The following is a 21247-nucleotide window of genomic DNA, read 5'->3' as shown; positions in this document are numbered from 1 at the left end:
AAACAATCCAACTCAAGAGATTTTTTGAAAGAAAAGGTAACTGCTATTCAGATTGCTGGTATCATACTTCTGCTCTGATAAAGTCAATGCACTGTCCTGCAGGTAAAATACCTAACTGCTAAACAGTTTGCAGATCTATTAGCTCATGAAACTGAAGGCATAAGCAGTTCTGTTAACTCTGCAATGCTACTCCCAGTAGTAATATTCAGAACATCACTGATGCACAGCTCTCATCTGTAGAGACTCCCTTTTGAAAGATAATAAACAGACCTGGTGCCAGAAGGAGCTTTATTGTATGAATTCTAAAACCAAGGCTGGCAGTGGTCTCTGGAGTAGGTCCACCTCAGTACGATTACAACAGTTTGGCTCTTGGAAATGATAGCATAAAAGGCATGAAACACCTCCTGCCTTCAAGCATCACATTATGTTACACTTTTAACAACAAAACTTCTATGTATATAGCATATGCAGGGCATGGCTACTTAAAAGAGCAGTCTAACCTTTGATGGAATGCTTACTGAGGTTTCCTTTCTGCACAAAAATTTAGGATGAGGAGGGAGGGAAAAAAAGTTTGTGGGTTTTCTTTTTAGGAGTATTAATTCCTTTCTGAGGGTAATTTTAACATTTTCTTCCATTTGTGCATGTAATATAGCCCTCTGCAACCTCAAAGGCAAAGGGTGAAAAAAAGGCACAGACAAACAGCTGAAAAGCTGTATGTTGCATAGGATCTCTGGCTTGTAAACACCATATGATGCTACTCAAGCTCATCCTAATGATAGGCAGAACAACATTTCACAGTCTGTGCATTCAGAAGATCCAAGTGACCGATTTTTTGGTCAGAGCATGCCAGCACAGCTTCACTGAATTCAAAACAATTATTCCTATTGATGAAAGTCAAATTTACATCCCTCTGGCTGTCACTTTGAATCTTCTGTAGTAACCCAAGGCTCTATGTACTTAATCATTCCTAGCAGACATTTAGCAACTTAAAATGCAAGTCCAGGGCAAGAAGTGGAAATGTGTGCGTATGTGTGCATATACAGATCAGAAGCTGAATCCACTCTATTCTTTACAAAGTCATTAGCATCAAAGAATAGGATATTTTGCTTCTTTTCACAGATCACAGAATCACAGAATGACCTGGTTTGGAAGGGACCTCAAGGATCACGAAGCTCCAAGCCTCCTGCCTAGCAGGGCCACCAAACTTCCATATTTACTAGATCAGGCTGCCCAGGGCCCCATCCAACCTGACCTTGAACACCTCCAGGGATGGGGCTTCCACAACCTTCCTGGGCAGCCTGTTCCAGCACCTCACTACTCTCCTAATAAAGAACTTTCCCCTAACATCCAACCTAAATCTTCCCTCTTTCAACTTAAAACCATTTCCCCTTGTTTTGCTATTATCAGCCCTTTCAAAGAGTTTACTCCCCTCCTGATTATAGGTTCCCTTCAGGTACTGAAAGGCTGCAATAAGGTCACCCCACAACCTTCCTTTCTCCAGGCTGAACAAGCCCAGCTCCCTCAGCCTGTCTCTGTAAGGGAGGTGCTCCAGCCCCCTGATCAGCTTTGTAGCCCTCCTCCGGACCCTTTCCAACAGCTCTCTGTCTTTCTTATACTGAGGGCTCTCCACACCTGGACACAGTACTCCAGATGGGGCCTCACAAAAGCAGAGTAGAGAGGGACAATCACCTCCCTATCCCTGCTGGCCACCCCTCTCCTTATGGAACCCAGGACACTATTTGCTTTCTGAGCTGCAAGAGCACACTGCTGGCTCATGTTAAGTTTCTCATCCATCAGGACCCCCAGGTCTTTCTCTGCAGGGCTGCTCTCAAGGACCACTCCTCCCAGTCTGTACAGGTGCCTGGGGTTCTTCCAGCCCAAGTGCAAAACCTTGTACTTTGCTGTGTTGAACCTCATTAGGTTCACCCAGGCCCACCTTTCAAGTCTGTCAAGGTCCCTCTGAATGGCATCCTTTCCTTCCTCCATGTCAACCACACCACTCATCTTGGTGGCATCAGCAAACTTGCTGAGGGTGTACTCAATTCCATCATCAAAGTCACTGATAAAGATGTTAAAGAGCACCAGTCCCAAGACAGACCCCTGGGGGACACTACTTGTTACTGGCCTCCACCTGGACATTAATAGATAGAGCCATTGATCACCACCCTCTGTCTGCGGCCTTTCAACCAATTTCTTATTCATCAAGTGGTCCTCCCATCAAATCCACATCCCTCCAATTTGGAGATGAAGAAGTGGTGGGGGACCATGTCAAAGGCCTTCTTTGTTCCACTAGAATCCACTGAGATAAAAAGTCATGGCTGCAACTCCCCCATCTCAGCACCATACAATGTTGATGCAATCTGTTTGCTTGTACTGATGAAAATGCTGGCAAATGGATTTGAATGTTGCATTTTAATGTTGGCTACCTTGAAAAAAAGTTCGTAGTTACACATAGAGGACCTGCCCTAAAAATTCATAGCAGTAATCTGAGAATTGATCTAATTAAAAAAAAAAAAAAAAACTCTTGAATCACCATGACTATCTTAAAGATTTTAATTTCAAGGAAATAAAAGAAACAAAGAATGCTGGAGGGCTTATTTCCATGTATTTTCCATTTTTCTAAGTATCAGGGATCAGGTCTTAGTGTGATTTCTTAAATTAGGCAAGCAACACACTAACTTCTCTCCCCAAAGTAAGAAGTTACCACACAAATATGGACAAACAAGTTCACTGTAAAAGAATTACTGTAGTTCTAACTGCCACAATTGGAAATCTAAAGATGATTCATCTCTTACCTCAATGGAGGGTGGATCCTTTCTTTTTTTCCTTATCCAAGCTGCAAAAGAAATAAAAATTGAGTGAATTATTTCAAAGATCACAGATAGTATTACAACTCAAAGAGATATTGACTTTGTAACAGAAAGCAAACACAGTGGCAAGCCAAAATAGCATTTCCCAAAGTATCAAGTCCCAGTATGTTAAGTCCCCTCAGCCTCAGCCATCACAGAAGAAAGAAAAAAACACATTCCTGTTATGAGAGCTTGGGCACAGCTTACACACTTCCTAGAATGCCAGAACAGGACTTAAGACTTGGCCTTTTGTTGAGCTTGCTATACAAAAAGCAGAGTTCCACCCTGAGAAAACAACACAGTGACAGCTGAAAAGTATGAAAAGCTTTAGACTACTCTGAAAAATGACTACTGTATATGCCTCAGGCACTGTTAAAGTTTGAAAACTTCTTATAAACATTAGTGCTGACTACAGTTCTTTCATGGGGTGTAAAATATAGCCCTAAACTTGCATAAGCTCTGTTTGTCCATTGCAGATAGGCTGTAAGGTTTTACATGTTGCATCAAGGGCGAGGTAGGATAACAGAGGGAAAGAAGGGATGCTCCCTCCATCTCAGCAAATTCATGTTAGAAAGGACAGCAGTATAATTACAGCTGTGGCAGTGTTGGTTGTCCTGTGATTTTGGTTTCCCATCATGAACTATAATCAATAGCTGTATGTCTGTTCCTACCACGAGCTGCCTGTCAGTGCAGAGCTGACTGGAAGCAGCAATCCAGGGGGATTCGATTGCAGACACAGAAGTGGCACCATGTCCAATCTTGCTTGGCATATATCAATTGGCATATATCACAGTCAATAAAAACACTCAAAAATGACCAAACTATCTTCAATTTATTTCTCATACTATTATCCAAATGTACAATTATCAACATATATCTATTTAAATTCACAAATAACACATAGAGTTACCATGCTCTCCCACAATATACAGTTGTCATCTCCCCCACAACATCCCCATAGAGAAGCTGGCTCTGCCCATGGTTTGGATGGGCATACACTTCACTGGGTGAAGCACTGGCTGGATGGCTGGGTCCAAAGAGTTGTGGTCAAAGGAGTCAAAGCCAGTTGGCAGCCAGGCATGAGCAGTGTCCCCCAGGGCTCAGTACCAGTGCCACTTCTACTTAACACCTTTATTAATGATCTTGATGAGGTGACTGAGTGCATCCTCTGTAAGTTTGCAGTAAACACCAAGTTGGAAGGGAGTGTTGATCTGCCAGAGGGAAGAAAGGAACTACAGAGGGACCTGGATATACTGGATCAATGGGACAAGGCAAACTGTACAAGTTTCAATAAGGCCAAGTGTCGGGTCCTGCATTTTGGTCACAGCAACCCCAGGCAACCCTACAGGCTTAGGGAGGAGTGGCTGGAAAGCTGCCTGACAAAAAGGGACCTTGGTGTGCTGATGGACAGTCGGCTGAATATGAGCCAACAGTGCGCCCAGGTGGCCAAGAGGGCCAATGGCATCCTGGCTTGTATCAGGAATGGTGTGGTGAGCAGGACTAGGGATTTCATCCTGTCCCTGTACTTGGCATTGGTGAGGCCTCACCTTGAGTGTTCAGTTTTGGGCACAGGTCCAAAGAAGGGCAACAAGTATTGTGAAGGGCTTGAAGAATATGCCTTTCAAGGGGCAACTGAAGGAACTGGGGCTATTTAGTCTGAGGAGGAGGAGGCTGAGGGGAGAGCTTATTGCTCTTTTCCAGTATCTGAAAGGTGCTTACAGTGAGAGCTCTACTGGTGACAGGATGAGGGGAAACAGCCTTAAGTTGTGCCAGGGCAAGTTCAGGTTGGATATCAGGACAAACTTCTTCATAGAAAGGGATGTTAAGCACTGGAACAGGTTCCCCAGGGAGGTGGTTGAGTCATCATCCCTGAATGTGTTTAAGAGCTGTTTGCATGTGGTGCTCAGAGATATGATTTAGCAGAGGGTTGTAAGAGTTAGGGTAGTATCATTAGGTTGTGGTTGGACTTGATGATCTTGAAGGTCTTTTCCAACCTGAGCAATTCTATCACTCTACGATTCTGTTTTTCTCTCCATCTATAAAAAGCACTTGATACATGCTATATAGGAGCTATCAGCTTTAATACATGTCAAATGAACAAAGTTTGTAATCCTAAGTCCACATAAAAATTGCTGACACAAATAATGAAAACCATTTTCCAACTTACTACAGGTAATTTCACTTTACCATTCAAATTACCATTCACTGTATCTCTAATGAACTGCATTAGAAAATAATTATTTAATGAAAAATTTATTCACTGCTGTGTAACTGAGAAGTATAACAAAATGTACTAGAATTTCTTCTTATGACTAGAATCTCTTCATAGCCCTAACATGAACGTAGCTTTAATATACAATGTTTCCTCTGCAAAAATCCACTTCAGAAACATTTAACACAAAGCACAGACCAAGATACAAGATGAGAAGAAGAGAATTTTTCATTTCAGCCAAAATGCTTCAAAATGGCTAAAGCAGCAGAGTTTACATGTAGATGCTTGTCTGTCATCCAGGCCCTCCAAAGCTTTGGTAAAATGAATTGATTGCCCCCATTTCCAACTAAATATGGTGGTGCTTTTAATTTATCTGGATGGCACTTCCTGCCTTCTGTATGCACTGTAATGCCACTTCTATCTAAAAGGAATTTTGCAAGATAGCTGGATGTTTTCTACCTTAAGACCCTTGTGTTCTTTCACTAGCACTAATTTGCATTCTTATTAGTATGCACAGGATTTTCATTGAACTTTAAGACTCCTACTGGCACATAAGGCACTGTAATGAATGCAAAAGTGAGCATTCAAATTAAGACTACCATTAATCACTGAATGTTACCAGGAAAAAAACAAAAGACAAGGATTAGATGAGCTTTATTGCTGCATGAAGCATGCAATCTCAGGAATCACTGTAGGCATGTAAAATTGCCAATCTCCTCTTGGGAGCACTACTGACATGTCCTGAGGAGGTAAATTACATATTCTACGGCAGGTCAACATTTGGAATTAACATTACAGAAAGGTTATCTGTTGGCTGCATCCATATTGCCTAGGGAAAGGAAAAGCATACTTCTTTAGCTTGTCCTAAAATACAAGAGGCTAAGCAAAAACACATAATCTTCAAATTGTGTGCAGGGATTAGAACTATTAGAATAACTTAGGTTGGAAGAGACCTTAACAATCATCCAGTGTCAACCCTCCCTGCCATGGGCACGGCTGTGCCCCACCAGCTCAGGTTGCCCATGACCCCATCAAACCTGTCCTTGAACACTTCCAGTAATGTGGCATCCACAGTTCCTCTGGGCAGCTGTGCCATTGTCTCACATTGTCTCACCTCCCAAGTAAAAAAAAAAAAAAATCTAACATCTACCCTAATTTTTCCCTCTTTTAGTTTAAAGCCATTCCCTCCTGTCCTATCTGTACAAGATCATGTACAAAGTTAGCCCACCCCTCCTACCTGTAAGCTCCCTTCAAGTACTAGAAGGCCCCCCCACTGAGGCCTCCTCTGGAGCCTCCTCTTTCCCAAGCTGTCAAAGCCTGGCTCCCTCAGCCCTTCCTTGTAATAGAGGTGCTCCAGCATTCTGATCACCTTCACAGCCCTTGACAGAAATGTAATCCTTAAGACCACTTTAAAAACAGTATCTTTAAGAGAGATACTCTGGGAAAACCTCTTAGCCCTATATTCAATAAACTTCCAGGACTAACATTGAAACATCCTCTCCCAAGTCAGAGTAACAGCTTGCACAGACTGAGCTTGCAATCTGGATGTTTGGTACATCTACTTGCTTTGTAGCTTCCTACTTGGCCTCAACCTATTTAATAATTACTAATAACTTGATAAACAGAGTGACAAAATCAGCCCCTCAGTTTACTAGCTGTATAGGCAATGTATCATAGAAATACAATGAGATTTATCCTGGACCCTCTTCAAATTTCACTTCAGGCTCTCACACTCCTTAAGGATGACTGATTTCACACAATATTTTGGCCCTTAAATATTTCCAGGGACAGTACATTTGTTCATATAGGTTACAAGACTTTTCTAGCCATACAGCATGAAGTAAGGAAATTGAGAGAAATGCCGGGATGACTGGCTTTACATGATATGGTCACTATGGATTAGCTACAAGTGACAAAGTTGTGCCTGGCGGAACCAAGCACAGGTGAAAGCAGCTCTCTAGAAAAAATAAAAAAGGAGAGAAAACAAAGCAGCACAACAAAAGCAGCTTCCTAAACACTACTTACCCTTATTTGTAAAGGAGTCCCTTTAAGAACTCATATCTAAGCAATTATAAAAAAGTAACTCAAAATTAAAGAGACTGCCTATTCACACTGTAAGGCATTCCATTAAAAATTAATCCAAATTCAATGACAAAGTCATCTTGAAAAAAAAAACGAAATATTTAAGATTTACCTTCCCATTCTGTTGGAAAATCACCCATCTCATACTGGTATGCTTGCCGATTTACTGCTTCTACAAACCTTCTTTCAGGTTTAATTTGCCCTACGACAAAAGAGAGAAAGAGGAAAGAGAAATAGTTATATATATACATACATACAATATTTAAATTGCTGATTATGTTACCATTTTAAAAGAACAGAAATGTAATGATGTCTGGAAGATAAGAAATGAAGGATTTGAGAAGTGAGAAAATGATTACCACCAAGATATCTATTTGAGATGCTATCTATTTCAGTAACTTCATCAGAAGTTTGTATGTTTTACCACCCACTTGGATTATTAATGGCCCAAACTGTCTACCTCATTCTACCTCAAGTCCGGTACTCCTTCAGAAAACACTTCTCTAAGGATCTGTCAAATAAACCTAATATTCCCTTCATTCAGATCTTTTCCACATATACCTTTGCTGTTAAGGGTCCAGAAACTTAGAAATGCTTAGAGGCAAAAAAAATTAGCAGAGAGTTCACTAGTGAGCTCTGCCAAGTGTTCAAGCCACATCCATCCCATTGGTGGCAATAGCTCTGAGCACGAGTCTTTCCACATGCATAACAACTAACAGTTTACTGGATTAAAAAATGAAAAACATTAAGATCACTCTGATAGGAAATAATACATAAAACACCTTGCAAATTCTATCTCAGCAAAACAGCAGAAAGCCCCAAACAGATAATACACCTTTACAAAAAAAAAAATCTCTGTTTTGTAAATTAATCTACAATAAACATACTGGAAGCATGCAATATCACAATCCTTTTCCAACAAAGGTGCAAATAAAGCTAGTACAAACACCACTTCTTGAATAGCTGGTGGATGTCTGGTGCTCTGGCATGTAGAAGCTTACTCCCAGCTGTTCTTTTAGTTTGTTTTGGTCTATCAGATTCAGGAAACTGTTTTCTACCAATTACTGCCAAAATGTGAAAAAATAATAATAATAATCCAGGCATGAAGTACCAAGTATTTTCTGCAAATGTATGAAAAACCTATTTAAAACAGGGATTTAGCATGTATACAAGTGCATTTAGCAAGTAGATATGAAATGGTACAGTAACTTGTATTTTATAAATAAAAACAATGCATGAAAATAAACAAAAATGCAGTCATGCAGGGGAGAAAAATGGTAAATAACAGCAAGGGTATGAGTTGTAAGTGAAATGAAAAGAAAGTTACAGCTGTGGAGAACATCTATTAAGCAATATAGCCCAAAAAAAAGCAGTGTTACATTCTGGTTTGAATGATTAATTACGTTTCAATTATACATCATTCACAAACTCTCATTTGCCATCTCTTTTTTTTTTTTTTTTTTTTTAAACAGTATAAATGGAATTATTACAGTCCGCTGCACTAAAGCAGCTAATGCTATATATATATATTTTTAATAAGTTTTTAAAAAATTTTACAAAAGGATCACAGGTTTGAGATTTGCCAAGAACATTCAGTAATATACAAGACCTGAACACAGTTACAGCTAATATTATGCACTGTACTCGAAGGATTAGAGAATATTAGTATGCTATTTTGTTTGCTTTTCACTGCAGAGCATGGAGAAGTAAAAACAAGAGCACAACTTCTGAAATAAAGGGTAAGAGTTATATGTTATTCATTCTATCATGAAAGTTATGAAATTATGCTTCACAGCTGTGTTTGTACTATCTGGTATAGCCCAAGACAGAATATTTGAGAGCAGACAAAAGCAATCAGTTAAGCCCACCATCCAGTCAGGAAAACAAAACAAAGATGCAGATCATAGTATCATAGTCTCGTGCGGGTTGGAAGGGACCTTAGAGATCATCGAGTCCAGCCCCCCGGGACTCGAGCCTCCTGTGTAGCAGAGCGGCACTTCTACCACTTGCACCACAGGGGGGAATACACAGATATATCAACATACCACAAAAAATAAACTCCCACTATGGTTCAGTTGCTCATTCTCATCTGCAAAGCAATTACACAACTCTTAGCAGCATCTCAGCTAGATGCAGAGTTCCTAACATTTAAGACAGGAGACAGACTCCACCTAAGCACACCAATGTGACTCTGAAGTTGGTGGTGTGCTCTGTAATTTATTTATTTTTTAACAGGCCCTATCTGCAAACACTGATGTAAACCCGACACGTGCTGAATGTGACTATTCTGTTAAAAACAACAACAAAAAACCTCTCCCTGCTCATCCAGTAGGTGAAGTAGCATTCTTCAGGTATTGCCACATGCTTCAAAATAACAAAATAAACAGTTATAGGAGCTTAATTATCGTTGTTCATATTTGGATATATTTCGATAGCTTTTAGTATTTAAAGTCAAAAGTATGCTAAACAATATATTTTTAAATCGACAAAAATAAAAATTAAAAAAAAAAATCTTTACTTGGTTAGAGAAATAAGAAAAGCAAGTGTTTCCAAGTGTTACCATTTTGGCACTTTTTTTTTCCTTTTCTATTTTTTTGCTTTTAAATTAGATCAAATAATACTTCCTAAAAAGTACAATCACTTAGTGTACTGAGACTGATAGCACAGAATCTTTCAACAGCTTTAAAAAATTGCCTGAATTAACTCTTATTGTATACTGCTGACTACTTTTTAACCCCTGCTTCAGAAGTTCGCATCTCTATGCTGGCTGGCATGTGAACGCCCATTACTGAACGTGTTTTCCAATAATGTTCATACAGAAGGGAATAAACAAAACAAATCACAAGAACATTTGAGCTGATTCTGGTCAGACCAAAGTGGTGCAGGCAGTGAAGAAGGAAAAAAACTTTCACAAAAACAAGGTACTGCAACAACGTCCCTTTATTTAGAACACCAGAAGAAAGGAGTGGAATAGGGAAAATCTAACTGAAAACCAGAGAATGTTTTTACATGATTCAACCCAGGAATTCGTCTCCTCAAATTTGGGAGTTTCCATGGTCATGTGGCATGTTTATAAAATAAATGTACAAAAAAAAGCACCATGCAGTCCTCTCTGGTCAGTTTTTCTACTGTCCCAGTTTGACTCACTAAATAAATTTTGGGCTAACCAGCAAATACAGATGTCCATGAACTTTCAAAGTATGTAAATACCTAACCAAGTACCTACTCAACGGTATGCCTTGTGATTTTCAAATATTTTGCTGTTATTAAATGCTAAAGCAGTAATTGCAACAACTGAAGCCACTAAGTATATGTAGAAGCTTCTACTTGAGAGCATTTATGTTGATGCCAATGAAAAAAAACTATGAGACTGAATTGCAAACTTCATACTCACATAGCTGCTAAAAATCTTTAAAGAAGCACTTGACAGTTCAGGACCTTTTCAGGTACTTTTCAAAGACTCCTAATTTCCTAAACTGTATTTTAATTTTCACAAGACTAGAAATAAAATTGTGTTATTACACTTTCCTAACTTAATATCTAAAATGTAAACTCATAGAAATGATGATGTTCATAGAGATTCTTATTAAGGCAAAGTTATCAAATTAATCTCATTAGAATTCCAACACACTCCTTTCTGATTTGAGAAGCTAAGATATATGATTCTCATGTCTTTATACTGAGATGCCACATAACACTTATACTCTTAAATATCTCAACAGGCTAAGCTGTACTGGTGTTATGACTACACACAACCTGTGTTTCAACATACTAAAGCATAATTCTGCTGTGAAACAAGAGAAACCACACAGCTCTTGAGGAGAGCAAGTGAAAAATCACTTTCTCAGCATGTTCAAGTGAGACATGGCGTGCAAGAAGCACTGAATAAAGCTTGAAGATGCTTTAAATCAACTAATATAAAAAACAAGCAAACACAAACAACCTTCCCACTAAAGGTCACACAATAGCATAAGACTCTCCAGGCCACATCTTGACTTGCATTTGTCAAGAAATGACACCAGCTACAAAAACTCCTTTATTGGTTTCAGGAACATTCACATGTCTACTGATCTCAGAATTATTTTTGTTGACACTGTTTAGCTTGCAAGACATGATGAAACTGCAGCGAATACAGATCACTAATTATGAGGAAAAGGATTCTGAATACAACTTATATGGTGATAATATGGTGATAATTATAATAATGTTTCTACTAAAAAGGATATACTTCAACATTTAAAAATTCTCCCCACTCATCTACTTCAATGGAAACACAAAAGGAAAGCAAGACACAAAAATTCATTTACAATAGATATGTCTGTTTAATTATATTATGACATTTGTCTCAACATCATCTCTTACTAATTGTTTTGACAACCTCATCCTGTATTTGTGAATGCAAACTTCCTTTTTTAAAAGACCAACGTAACAAGACTTCTTACTCAAAAAGAAATGCAGGTCTTGCATAGCCTCTCATAACATCTAAGTGTGTGCCTATGAATGCGATGGAGCAAATGCGTGTTGAAGAGATGAGATTTTTACCCCTAACAGAGATGATCTACTTCTGCACATTCTGTTAGCATTCATTCTCAATCCTGGGAATTTATTATAAAAATCAAATGCCTATATGACACCTCCTGTAATTACCAGCAGTAGTCTTATTTTTCCGCTTAAGGACACTTTTGATTTGTAGCAGAATGTTACATACCATACAGATTACTAAATGTATATTTAAGTATCAAATTTGGACATTTTTAGTTCAAATCAATTAAACTAAGATATAATTTCCTTCTGGCTGCCTATATTTTTCTTTAATCTTGGTCAGTGCAGGACCTTATTACACGTAATTTGCTACTATAAGGCTAAGGAAAAAAAATGCTAGCCTCACAATTTCTGTCATTTTTCCTTCACTTCCCCTGCAGGCTGCTATTGTTGATGGCCTTTATGGAAATAGAAATTCAATCAGCAGCTGCAAATTTCATGAGACGTCCATCTTCATGCTGAATTTCCAGTTGAGTGTCAAAACAATCTGTGGATTTCTTCCTGATGAAGCATATTTTGAATTGTAAATTTCTGCAATTTTCTCGTGTTAGAATTTGAGCTGCACTAAAATAGAGCCAGCCCAGATATGGAGCCTACAAGCTTGAGACAGGTCATTTTTCTCCTCATTTTCACTGTCATTGAAAGAGTTAAATAATGACCCATGGAAAGTGGTATGTTTAAAAAACCTTTTGCATAAAAAAATTAGATCATTTTTTCTATTCCTTTTAATTAAAGCATAAAATAGCAAGGCCTTCAGTGTATTCCAAAGGCTTCTCAAATCAGCTCCATGAACTCTATTCATTTTTGAGTATTTTGCATTGATATATATCAGAAATTGGCTGCAATCAAACTTAAAACAATTTTCCATAGTGTCAAAATTGTCAAATATCTAAGGAGGAAAAACTCTGCAGTGAAAGGTTGCTTCTTGTAAATCTTCACATTAACTGCTGAAGGAAAAAGGAAAATACATATTAAATATCCAGGACTGAAACTGTCAGTACAGTTTTGAAGAGTCTTCTTTTAATGCTGCAAAGTAAAATAAGATTTCTCATTCTATTACGGTAGTTTAAAAAGCACACACAGTCTATGCACTGTAAAACAGCAACCCAAGTATGTTGCTTCAGAAGAATATTTTCTTCTCTCTTCTGCAGACATTATCATGAAATATGTAAAATACTACTCCACCAATTTGGAAACAGACTAAATAATCCATTTATTACATACCCTTCTCATCGCCTTTTCACATAAAGGAATACCATTCCCAATAAGAAATTCCATAGCAAAAACAACGTATACATTTATCTGCTAAGGACTAGATGTCTTCTATTTGTTTTCTCCTCTACTGGGATGAATGCATGTGCTGAGGCCAGAGGCTGGGAGGAAGTACCAAACCACTGTACATCACCAACACTGGAAATCATGATTCTGTTTCCGATGTTTCAATAAAAATATTGATCTCCCAAAACAAAGGTCTGTTATTCAGTTCACACAATCATTCAATAGGGCACCTGCTTTTGTATACACAAAATTTAAAGTTAATTTTCAGAATGAGAACAAGCTAGAAGTGGAAGACATAGCAAGAAAATCTGTGTATATTTGACAAAGTATTTGGATAAACACCACCAAAAGTGCTATCTACAATATTTACAAAGCATAGGCACCAGGAATCCATTCTATGTGTATTTACCCACTGTAATTTGCTTTTTTTTTTTTAATCACTCAGCTTAGATTTAGTTTTATATTACATAACTTGGAATGTAGTACACAGATACATTTCATATACGCAATTCTCCAATATCATACAGAATTCCTAAAATCAAGGCCATTGCAGACTAAATAAAATGCTTTTATATGCTGAGGGGTTGGAAACAGATAACCTTTAAAGTCCATTCCAACCCAAGACATTCTATGATTACATGATTACAATTAAATGAGTTAAATAACCTAGCAATATAGACATATATGATAATACTCAAGCTTAGGTGCTTAACATAAGGTAACACTTAAAATATAGGCACTTTTTCAATAAGGGTGCAAACATCAAGCCAGCCAACTATGACTGTGTCACTGTCAGAATCAAGAATAAACAACATCTCACTGCACTTAAGTAGAATCTTCTCCTTCCCTCACTCCTTCTGAGGTAGCTTTGAATCACAGAATCACCAAGCTAAGAAAAGATCTCCAAGATCATCCAGCCCAACCACCCACTCACCACCACTGAACTACCTGCCTTAGAATCATGTCTACATTGCCCTCATGGACAGTGACTTAACCACCTCTCTAGGCAGCCTGTTCCAGCACCAGACTGATATTTTGAAGATGAACGTTTTCCTAACATCCAATCTGAACCTCCCATGCTGCAACCTGAGACCATTCCCTCTCATCCTATCACTAGTTAAGCAGGAGAAGAAGCATACCTTCACCTCACTACAACATCCTCCAGGTAGTAAACTCCTATAGTAAATGCTAATATTTGCAGACAGAACTGTATTCATGTTATCTCCACTCAGACACAGCTTCCAAATGTATAAGCCTCTGTGGCTGTCCACCTTCACTCACTTTTCAACAGTACACATATTTTTTCTAAATTCTAAAACAGCATCCAAAAGCTTCTGAAGCATCATGAACCATCTACAGGTCTTCCTGAAAGTAACTTACATACCTTTGAAACACTTAGTCATCCTACTGTCAACTACTGCTAGGCTTCTTCAGTCACAACTTAAAAGTTTTCATTCCTATTCTGAACGTAATGTGTTACCATTCCTCACTACTGAGAGGTACCCAAATTATAATGTAGAATAATTTCTTTTCAATCTGAACTGTATCAAGAGATACCAGGAGGTGTGCAAGAAAACAAAAAAATGAACAGATCACTCTGTCAATTTTAGATATGATAAAGTGTTTCAGAGATTAAAAAATATTATGTACCATAATTAAACAGATGGAAATTCTCATTTTTGAACTAGACTGATACTTCAGAATGAGAGCTACCCCCCTCTCAAGAAACAGATAAGCCATTCCCAAAACAATGAAAATAATTCTGCAGAGACTAAGATGACATTATTATATCCCATTATACGTTTATGAAACACTTCAAATTGAATGTTGGAAAAAAAAAAACAACAGACATTATCACACACAGAATAATGTTAGAAAAAAATAGTTCCACCTTCAGGGATGAGTTGGGTTGAACATCTCTTAAGGGTTAAGGCTCTCCATAATCCCTATGGCAAGTACAGTTCTGTTCTTTTTCTCTCTCTTAGATTGCTTTAAATTAGATTGCTTTAAATGGCAGTTATAAGTTGATTGTACCCTAAAATCCTATCGCTGCCCAACATTTAAGCTACCATTGAATATTACTTTTCATTCTCTCCAAAACACTTATTTCTAACTATAATCATTACAAAAGAAAATCTCTGATCCAAGTCTTTGTCTTCTGTCACCTCATTTCCAACCTACAACTAGTCTTTCATGACACTTACCCTAAAATATGTCAACAACACTGTGCTCAAAACAAACAACAGAAAAATCACAAATCTTTCTTGCTATGGTTACATTTCTCTCTCGTGCTACCTCATTGACTTTCAGCTTTTTCTGCTGTGTCAGCATTCTGAACAGCAAGGTGAGCTAGAAAGCTCCAGTGCTAACTGAGCAGGATTTGTGGGAATTTTTCTAATAGCTGCTCTCCAATACACAGCTCCAAGACTGTAGCACTGCCTGGATTTGCAACCAAAGCACAGAACCCAGCACTTGGTCTCCCATTTAGTATTTGGTAGAGTGAGAAACAGAAAAAGCTCTCTACAGATAATGAAACCACAATATGGAAGAAAAAATTGTTTGAGATTTCCTAACTCCATTAATACTCCAAGGAAGATGCACCAGGAACAGTCACAGTAAACAGGGCTGGCAGAAACAATGAGAAGAACTTATCACTAAATCTGTATTGCATGGAGGAATGTCAGTGTAACAGCACAGACGTCTATAATCCACTTAGCATCCTGTATAAATCCACACCTGATCAATACAGAACAAATGACCTCGCAACTGTAACTTCAGCATTATGTGATACCTAACAATGTTTTGTCTAAACAGTTCAGTAAATCTATTCTGCCTGCACAGCCAGGAAGCCAGCCTGTGAAGCTATGGCTAGTTTCAGGACTTGCCTTCCAACTGAGGAATAACAAAAACGTTTCAAAGAAAAGAAAGAAGGATTATTTCCTCTCCACACCCAACAGCGCATGAATTTGCACTGTATGCATCAACACAGAACAATGCATTGCATAGAATTTGCCTTTGGATTCCACCGTACTCCAATTATAATAATGAATTTAACTTCTAGTTCATGATTCAATTACAATTAATTCCCCAAATATCTTTAGTAAGCTGTTTTAGTACGTCAAGTTATGCCATTTCTTACCATTACAGAAAGATTTCCTTCATGAAATCTCTGCACCAAGGGTAATACATCTACAATAATCCCGGAACAAATGAGGAAGGGAACACAATCCCTTTCATTTCAAAAGCGGCCAGAACATGCAAGTATATGTATTTTAATCAACAGGTCCTTTATTTCAAGTATCAGGTAGTGTAGCTTCGTGAAAGCATTTCTACAGTGTTTGTGCTTAAAGATAAGCAAGCAAGCTGTAATAGTTTTCTACAAGCCAGGGACTACTGAATGTATTCCGCTTGCATGGCAAGTACATGAATGTTTGAAAGCAGAGCCTGAAATGATCAATTAACACATACCTAAACATTTTAAAATTCCAAACTTTTAGGCCAGAGTAATTCCAATGAACTTTTTCAAATTGAGTATGATTTCCTGAAGTGTTTTGATAGGAAAAACAAAAATTCAGAATAATGGCTTTTCCATCAGAAGAGACTGATAAAGCCAACCAAGGGCAAAAAACAAAAATCCCTAGTAGTTTCTTTTTTCACCCACCATTAGATTGATTCTTCCCCTTATCAAAATGGGTGAAAGGTGGGAAGTGAATTCAGTTAAGCGCAACTGTAGGCTCCAACTGATCTTCATGATACAGTTCCCAGTTCACTGCACTATGATTTTCATGGCAGCGGGCCTCCAGACAGAACCAAGATCATTCTTAAAATGTATCTTTAGGACATTATCTTAGGTATCTCTGTCTTCCTTTCCATAGTACAACATGCAGTCTTCTATAGGAAATAACAGAAACTTCACAGAAACAGCTGATTACATAAAATATCACATTCCCAGTTAACTATTGCAAGAACAACCCAGGAAATCACTGTACATCACAGTGAAGTAATGTCATGATTTGTTTATTACTATAAATTGCTGTTGGTCCTGTATTCATGTTTCTCCAATCAGGAATGAAACTTTCTTTTTTTAAAAATGATGAAATATCCACATTACAATACCAAATATATTTTAATAGCATAAACAGGTATTTCTATTTCATCTGAAGCAATTCTTACCAAGATACAGAACTGATACTACGCTGAATTTTTAAAACATTATCTCAGAGATGAGACAATATCCACAACTTATTTCTAAACTACTGCTTTTACTCCTTTGTAGTCATTACAAGAGGTTCAAATCAGAATTTTGCTTTGTGCAATAAGGTAGCCATTCTCAATGCTTTTACAAACACAAGCAAAGAAAAAGAAAATGAGTTCCTTGCAAATATCCACTTTCACAAGCAGGCAAAAATGGACAGTGCAACCCTGAGTTATTAGAATCATTCCAAGGTGAATATGGACTAGCAAGCAGTTCAGCCAACATCTGAGCTAGAACTACTACTCAAAGTAGCAAACCTATCTCGTTCTCACCATTTTGTGGGTTTTTCTTTTCTAATCTTCTGGAATGACAGGACCAAAAAGACCAAACAAAAATAACAACACACACAGAACATGAATGAATACAGGCTCTCAAACCACCACCTGAATAATTAAAAGTAACAAATGAACAGCATACAGAACTTAATGCTGGCAGGCAAAATCAACATGGTCAGCATCTTTGTACAGTATCAGTGTACGCACTGGAAATCATAGCCAGGCATGGCAATAGACAACAACCAAGTTGCACTGCATATGCCTATGATTACTTATTGCTATTTGTGGTTTTAAAGCTGGCAAGCTGAATGTACCATGCCTGTTGTCAACTCACTTCTGGAAGCTGAAGGAAAAAAATACATCAGTGCACTCAAACACTGTTTTTCAAATATTAATGCTTTTATAATCCACAGTAAGTTCTTTGCAGTGTAATTGCTTTGCTATATAACGTACCAGGCATACTGAAAAGCTGTTTTGTCACTCTAGAATTGCTCTTCTCAAAGCTGGTAGTCTGCAATGCCAGTTTAATTTCTATATAAATACACATACCATTTTTTTAGAGCTCAGTTTCCCTTACCTACGTAAGGAAAAGGAAAGCTCAATTTCATGAGTTCTGATTAGGAGTTGTTTCTAAAACTGTGTTGCCACCATCTGGACAAACCTGAACCTGCCAGCTACTACTGGATGTTATATTATAAATACTCCCAAAACAGAAAACACCTTCTCAGCACTTTATTTTAGTATTCAAAATAATTAAGTCCCAACATAATTAAGCTACAACATTTGGTAACAAAGACATTAATCAAAATTCAAAAATCTGAATTTCTTTATCTGGAAATTAGACATCTCTAACTGAAACACATGAGCTTTCCACCAACACTTAAAAAGCATAGTTTGAACATTTTTTTATTTTTTTTTTAATATGCACCAATAATCTGTATAGTTATCTGCATTGCTTTATAATCACTGTACATATGCTTCATACCATCAGAATCTGTTTCTGCTTCTTCCTCGGGTTTCATGTGTGTTAGCGCGGAATGTAATTGTCAAATGGAAAGTGTTAGCTTTAACCTCAGAAGATAAGCTTTAGAGAGATGTTTTCCTTCCCCAAAGCATTACAAGAACGTTTCAACCTAGTCTTCAGCAAATCATATTTTATATACTTTGGTATTTTACAACAAATTTTGAAAGACAGTAGAAATTCTGCTCTATACTTCTGATGCACAGGAAGGTAACAGACTATGTAAAACAGATCCATCAGAATTTCTTTAATCCCAGCAGAATAGTATTTTTATTCAGGAAATAGATGTACATGTTTCTATTAAAGTCAAGACAAGCTACACAGTTCCCATAATTAATAACGATCTTCTCCTTAAGCAGATTCTCCCTTATTTGCACATTTCTGGCTTGTTGTGATAAGTAATTTCCCAGATAAAGATTTCTTTATGTGAACACAAGCAGGCATTCCACATGAAAAGGTTTTCCACAGAAACTCTGCCACTTCAGCCTCACAGTATTGACAAAAATACTGAGAAGCGTGTCTTTCACACCAGCTTCAATCTTAAAGCTCAGATCATACCATAGGCTCAGGCAACATGTGCCCCTTAATACAAAAGTACTCTAAACCTCACTGATTATTTCATATTTCTGTGGGCAGAACCATCTCTTCTTCAGAGTCCTTCCCCTGTACTGAAGCTCATAATTTTTTTTCGACTTTTCTATCTCTAGCATCGCCTTCTGCTACTGAATCTACTAACTCCTCATTCTTCCAGTGCAGAGATTTTCAACACTTATATCTTTCACAGGAATTAACACAGCCAGTCTCAAAACTACTCAGTCTTACGTTTTCCTTACTTGCCATTCCAAACTGTCAAGTGTTTCTCTGTTCACTCTGGAAAACTAAGAAGCCCTCTTCATGCATGTATTTTTGCCATTACTTCCAGACCTTTACAAAGTAATACAAATAGCTGACAAAGTTAGAATCTTTACATGCCACTGAGTCTGGAAACCACGGTGATTCCCTATATCACAAATAAATTCAAGTTACTAAAAACAGTATAATAACCTAAGTATTCAAATACTGTCAAAATTAGGAATGCAAGACATTTAACTGGAAACCAGCAGAGGATGTCCCCATGTAAACTGACCACATCCTGTTCTTGACTGAGACATCTCAGATTTTAGCATACTTGTGAGATTCTACTGACAGCAGTGACTCAATTCAAGGCACTTGTTTCTATTTATCACATGTTGATTTGGATCTCAAAGTAGATTACATATACAAACTGTTGCCATTGTTTTGATCAGTTTTTTTTAATTATTGTTTGTTTGTTTTGCTGTTTGTTTGTTTTAAAGATGGAATCCTCCCTTTTGAAACACTTAAAAACCCAACAAGATACTGGGTACCAGACAGTACGGTGGCCAAGTGTGCATCATTTACACTTCTTCCCCATCCCACCCTTCCCCTTGCAAACTCTGAACTACATGGACTGCAGACCTTTAGTTCAGGGAATCAGACAGAATTTAATAAGAAGCAAACTCTGAATCAGGCATTGGAAAACTTCAGGAAAACTCAAAGCTGACCACACAGACCCATTGATCTGCTTGTATTGCTCCTCACTAACGCAGACAAGGCCCCAGCATTCAAGGGAGCTGTAGAACCAGGACTGAGTATAGAAAATAACAACTGAAGGACACAGGGCATCAATCATTTGTATCACAATTTCCATGTAATTCTATTCTAACCTCCATCAAAGATCAGCACAGACCAAAAGAAAACTGGCAGACAGCATCTGCTTAAAATACATGAAGAGATCGATACTGAACAGTGAAGCACGAAACAGATGCTCTGCTGGAATTTGGAATAAAGTGGGGCTAAAATGGGGATAGTTAAAGGTAGTTTATAGAAACAAGTAAAGGAAACTTAAAGGTAGTTTATAGAAATAAGTAAAGGAAACTTAAAGCTAGTTTATAGAAACAAGTAAAGGATAGTTAAATTTTACAAGTAAAAGAAACAAGGGGCATAGGAGAGCAAAGAGGATGCAGCTAAGGAGTGAGACCTCACGGACGACCAGAAGAGCAGTTGCATTCCCCCTGATAAGAACAAGAGGCGGTCTGCATGCTAAAGACAAGAGGGGGTCTGTATGCTAAAGAACTATTGAATACGTATCAGAATTCCTAGAACTATGTATTAGAAGTCTAAGAAATCATTGAATATGTATCAGAATTCCAAGAAATGATGACTGTGTATGAGATGTACCTATATCTGTGTCATGATTTTACAAGTTGGGGTGCAAGTTTGGAGGAGCTATCCCCCTTGCACCAGGCGCTGCGCAACGCTGGAATAAACAGACCTGCTTTATAACCCATCTCTGGATTATAGAGTTTGATTCCGCAAGTCAATACTGTTCACATACTCCATTCTTGGCCCCAGATGAAGCTAGAATCCCTTCATAACCCGGCACCCAGCCGTCAAAAACACGCTCAAGCCGGGTCCCGGAAAGAACCTGAGTGGAGACCCCGCTCCTACCTGCGCTGGTCTGGTACTGCGGCACACGGTAGTACTTATTGCCGAACTGGTCGGTGCCCACCAGCTCCTTCTGTGGCCCCAGGAGCCTCAGCCGCAGTGCCCGCAGTGCCTGCAGTGCCTGCCAGCCGCGGCCCATCCCGGCAAGGCGCAGCGTGCGACCCCCAACCCGCAAACAGCCCCGCCCCGCTCAGTGCTGGACATACCAGCAACGCCGCTCGCGATTAG

At 38.3% G+C, this 21247-nt stretch overlaps 1 protein-coding gene across 1 annotated transcript in view; it reads right to left on the bottom strand.

The window, feature by feature from the left end:
- NDUFAF2 (NADH:ubiquinone oxidoreductase complex assembly factor 2) overlaps positions 1 to 21216 on the bottom strand; it is a 30274-nt gene extending 9058 nt beyond the window's left edge. The window contains exons 1-3 of the mRNA XM_015848768.2: positions 21023 to 21216; positions 7256 to 7345; positions 2796 to 2836 (exon numbers count right to left, since the gene is read on the bottom strand). Coding sequence (XP_015704254.1) covers positions 2796 to 2836; positions 7256 to 7345; positions 21023 to 21158 — 267 coding nt within the window. The 5' untranslated portion in view covers positions 21159 to 21216. The remainder of the gene's footprint in view (positions 1 to 2795; positions 2837 to 7255; positions 7346 to 21022) is intronic.
- Positions 21217 to 21247: the final 31 nt, after the last annotated feature.

The sequence above is a fragment of the Coturnix japonica genome, chromosome Z, assembly GCF_001577835.2.
Source record: "Coturnix japonica isolate 7356 chromosome Z, Coturnix japonica 2.1, whole genome shotgun sequence".
Taxonomy (NCBI): domain Eukaryota; kingdom Metazoa; phylum Chordata; class Aves; order Galliformes; family Phasianidae; genus Coturnix; species Coturnix japonica.
Note: the sequence above shows the minus strand (reverse complement) of the source record. Positions and strands in the feature narration are given on the sequence as shown.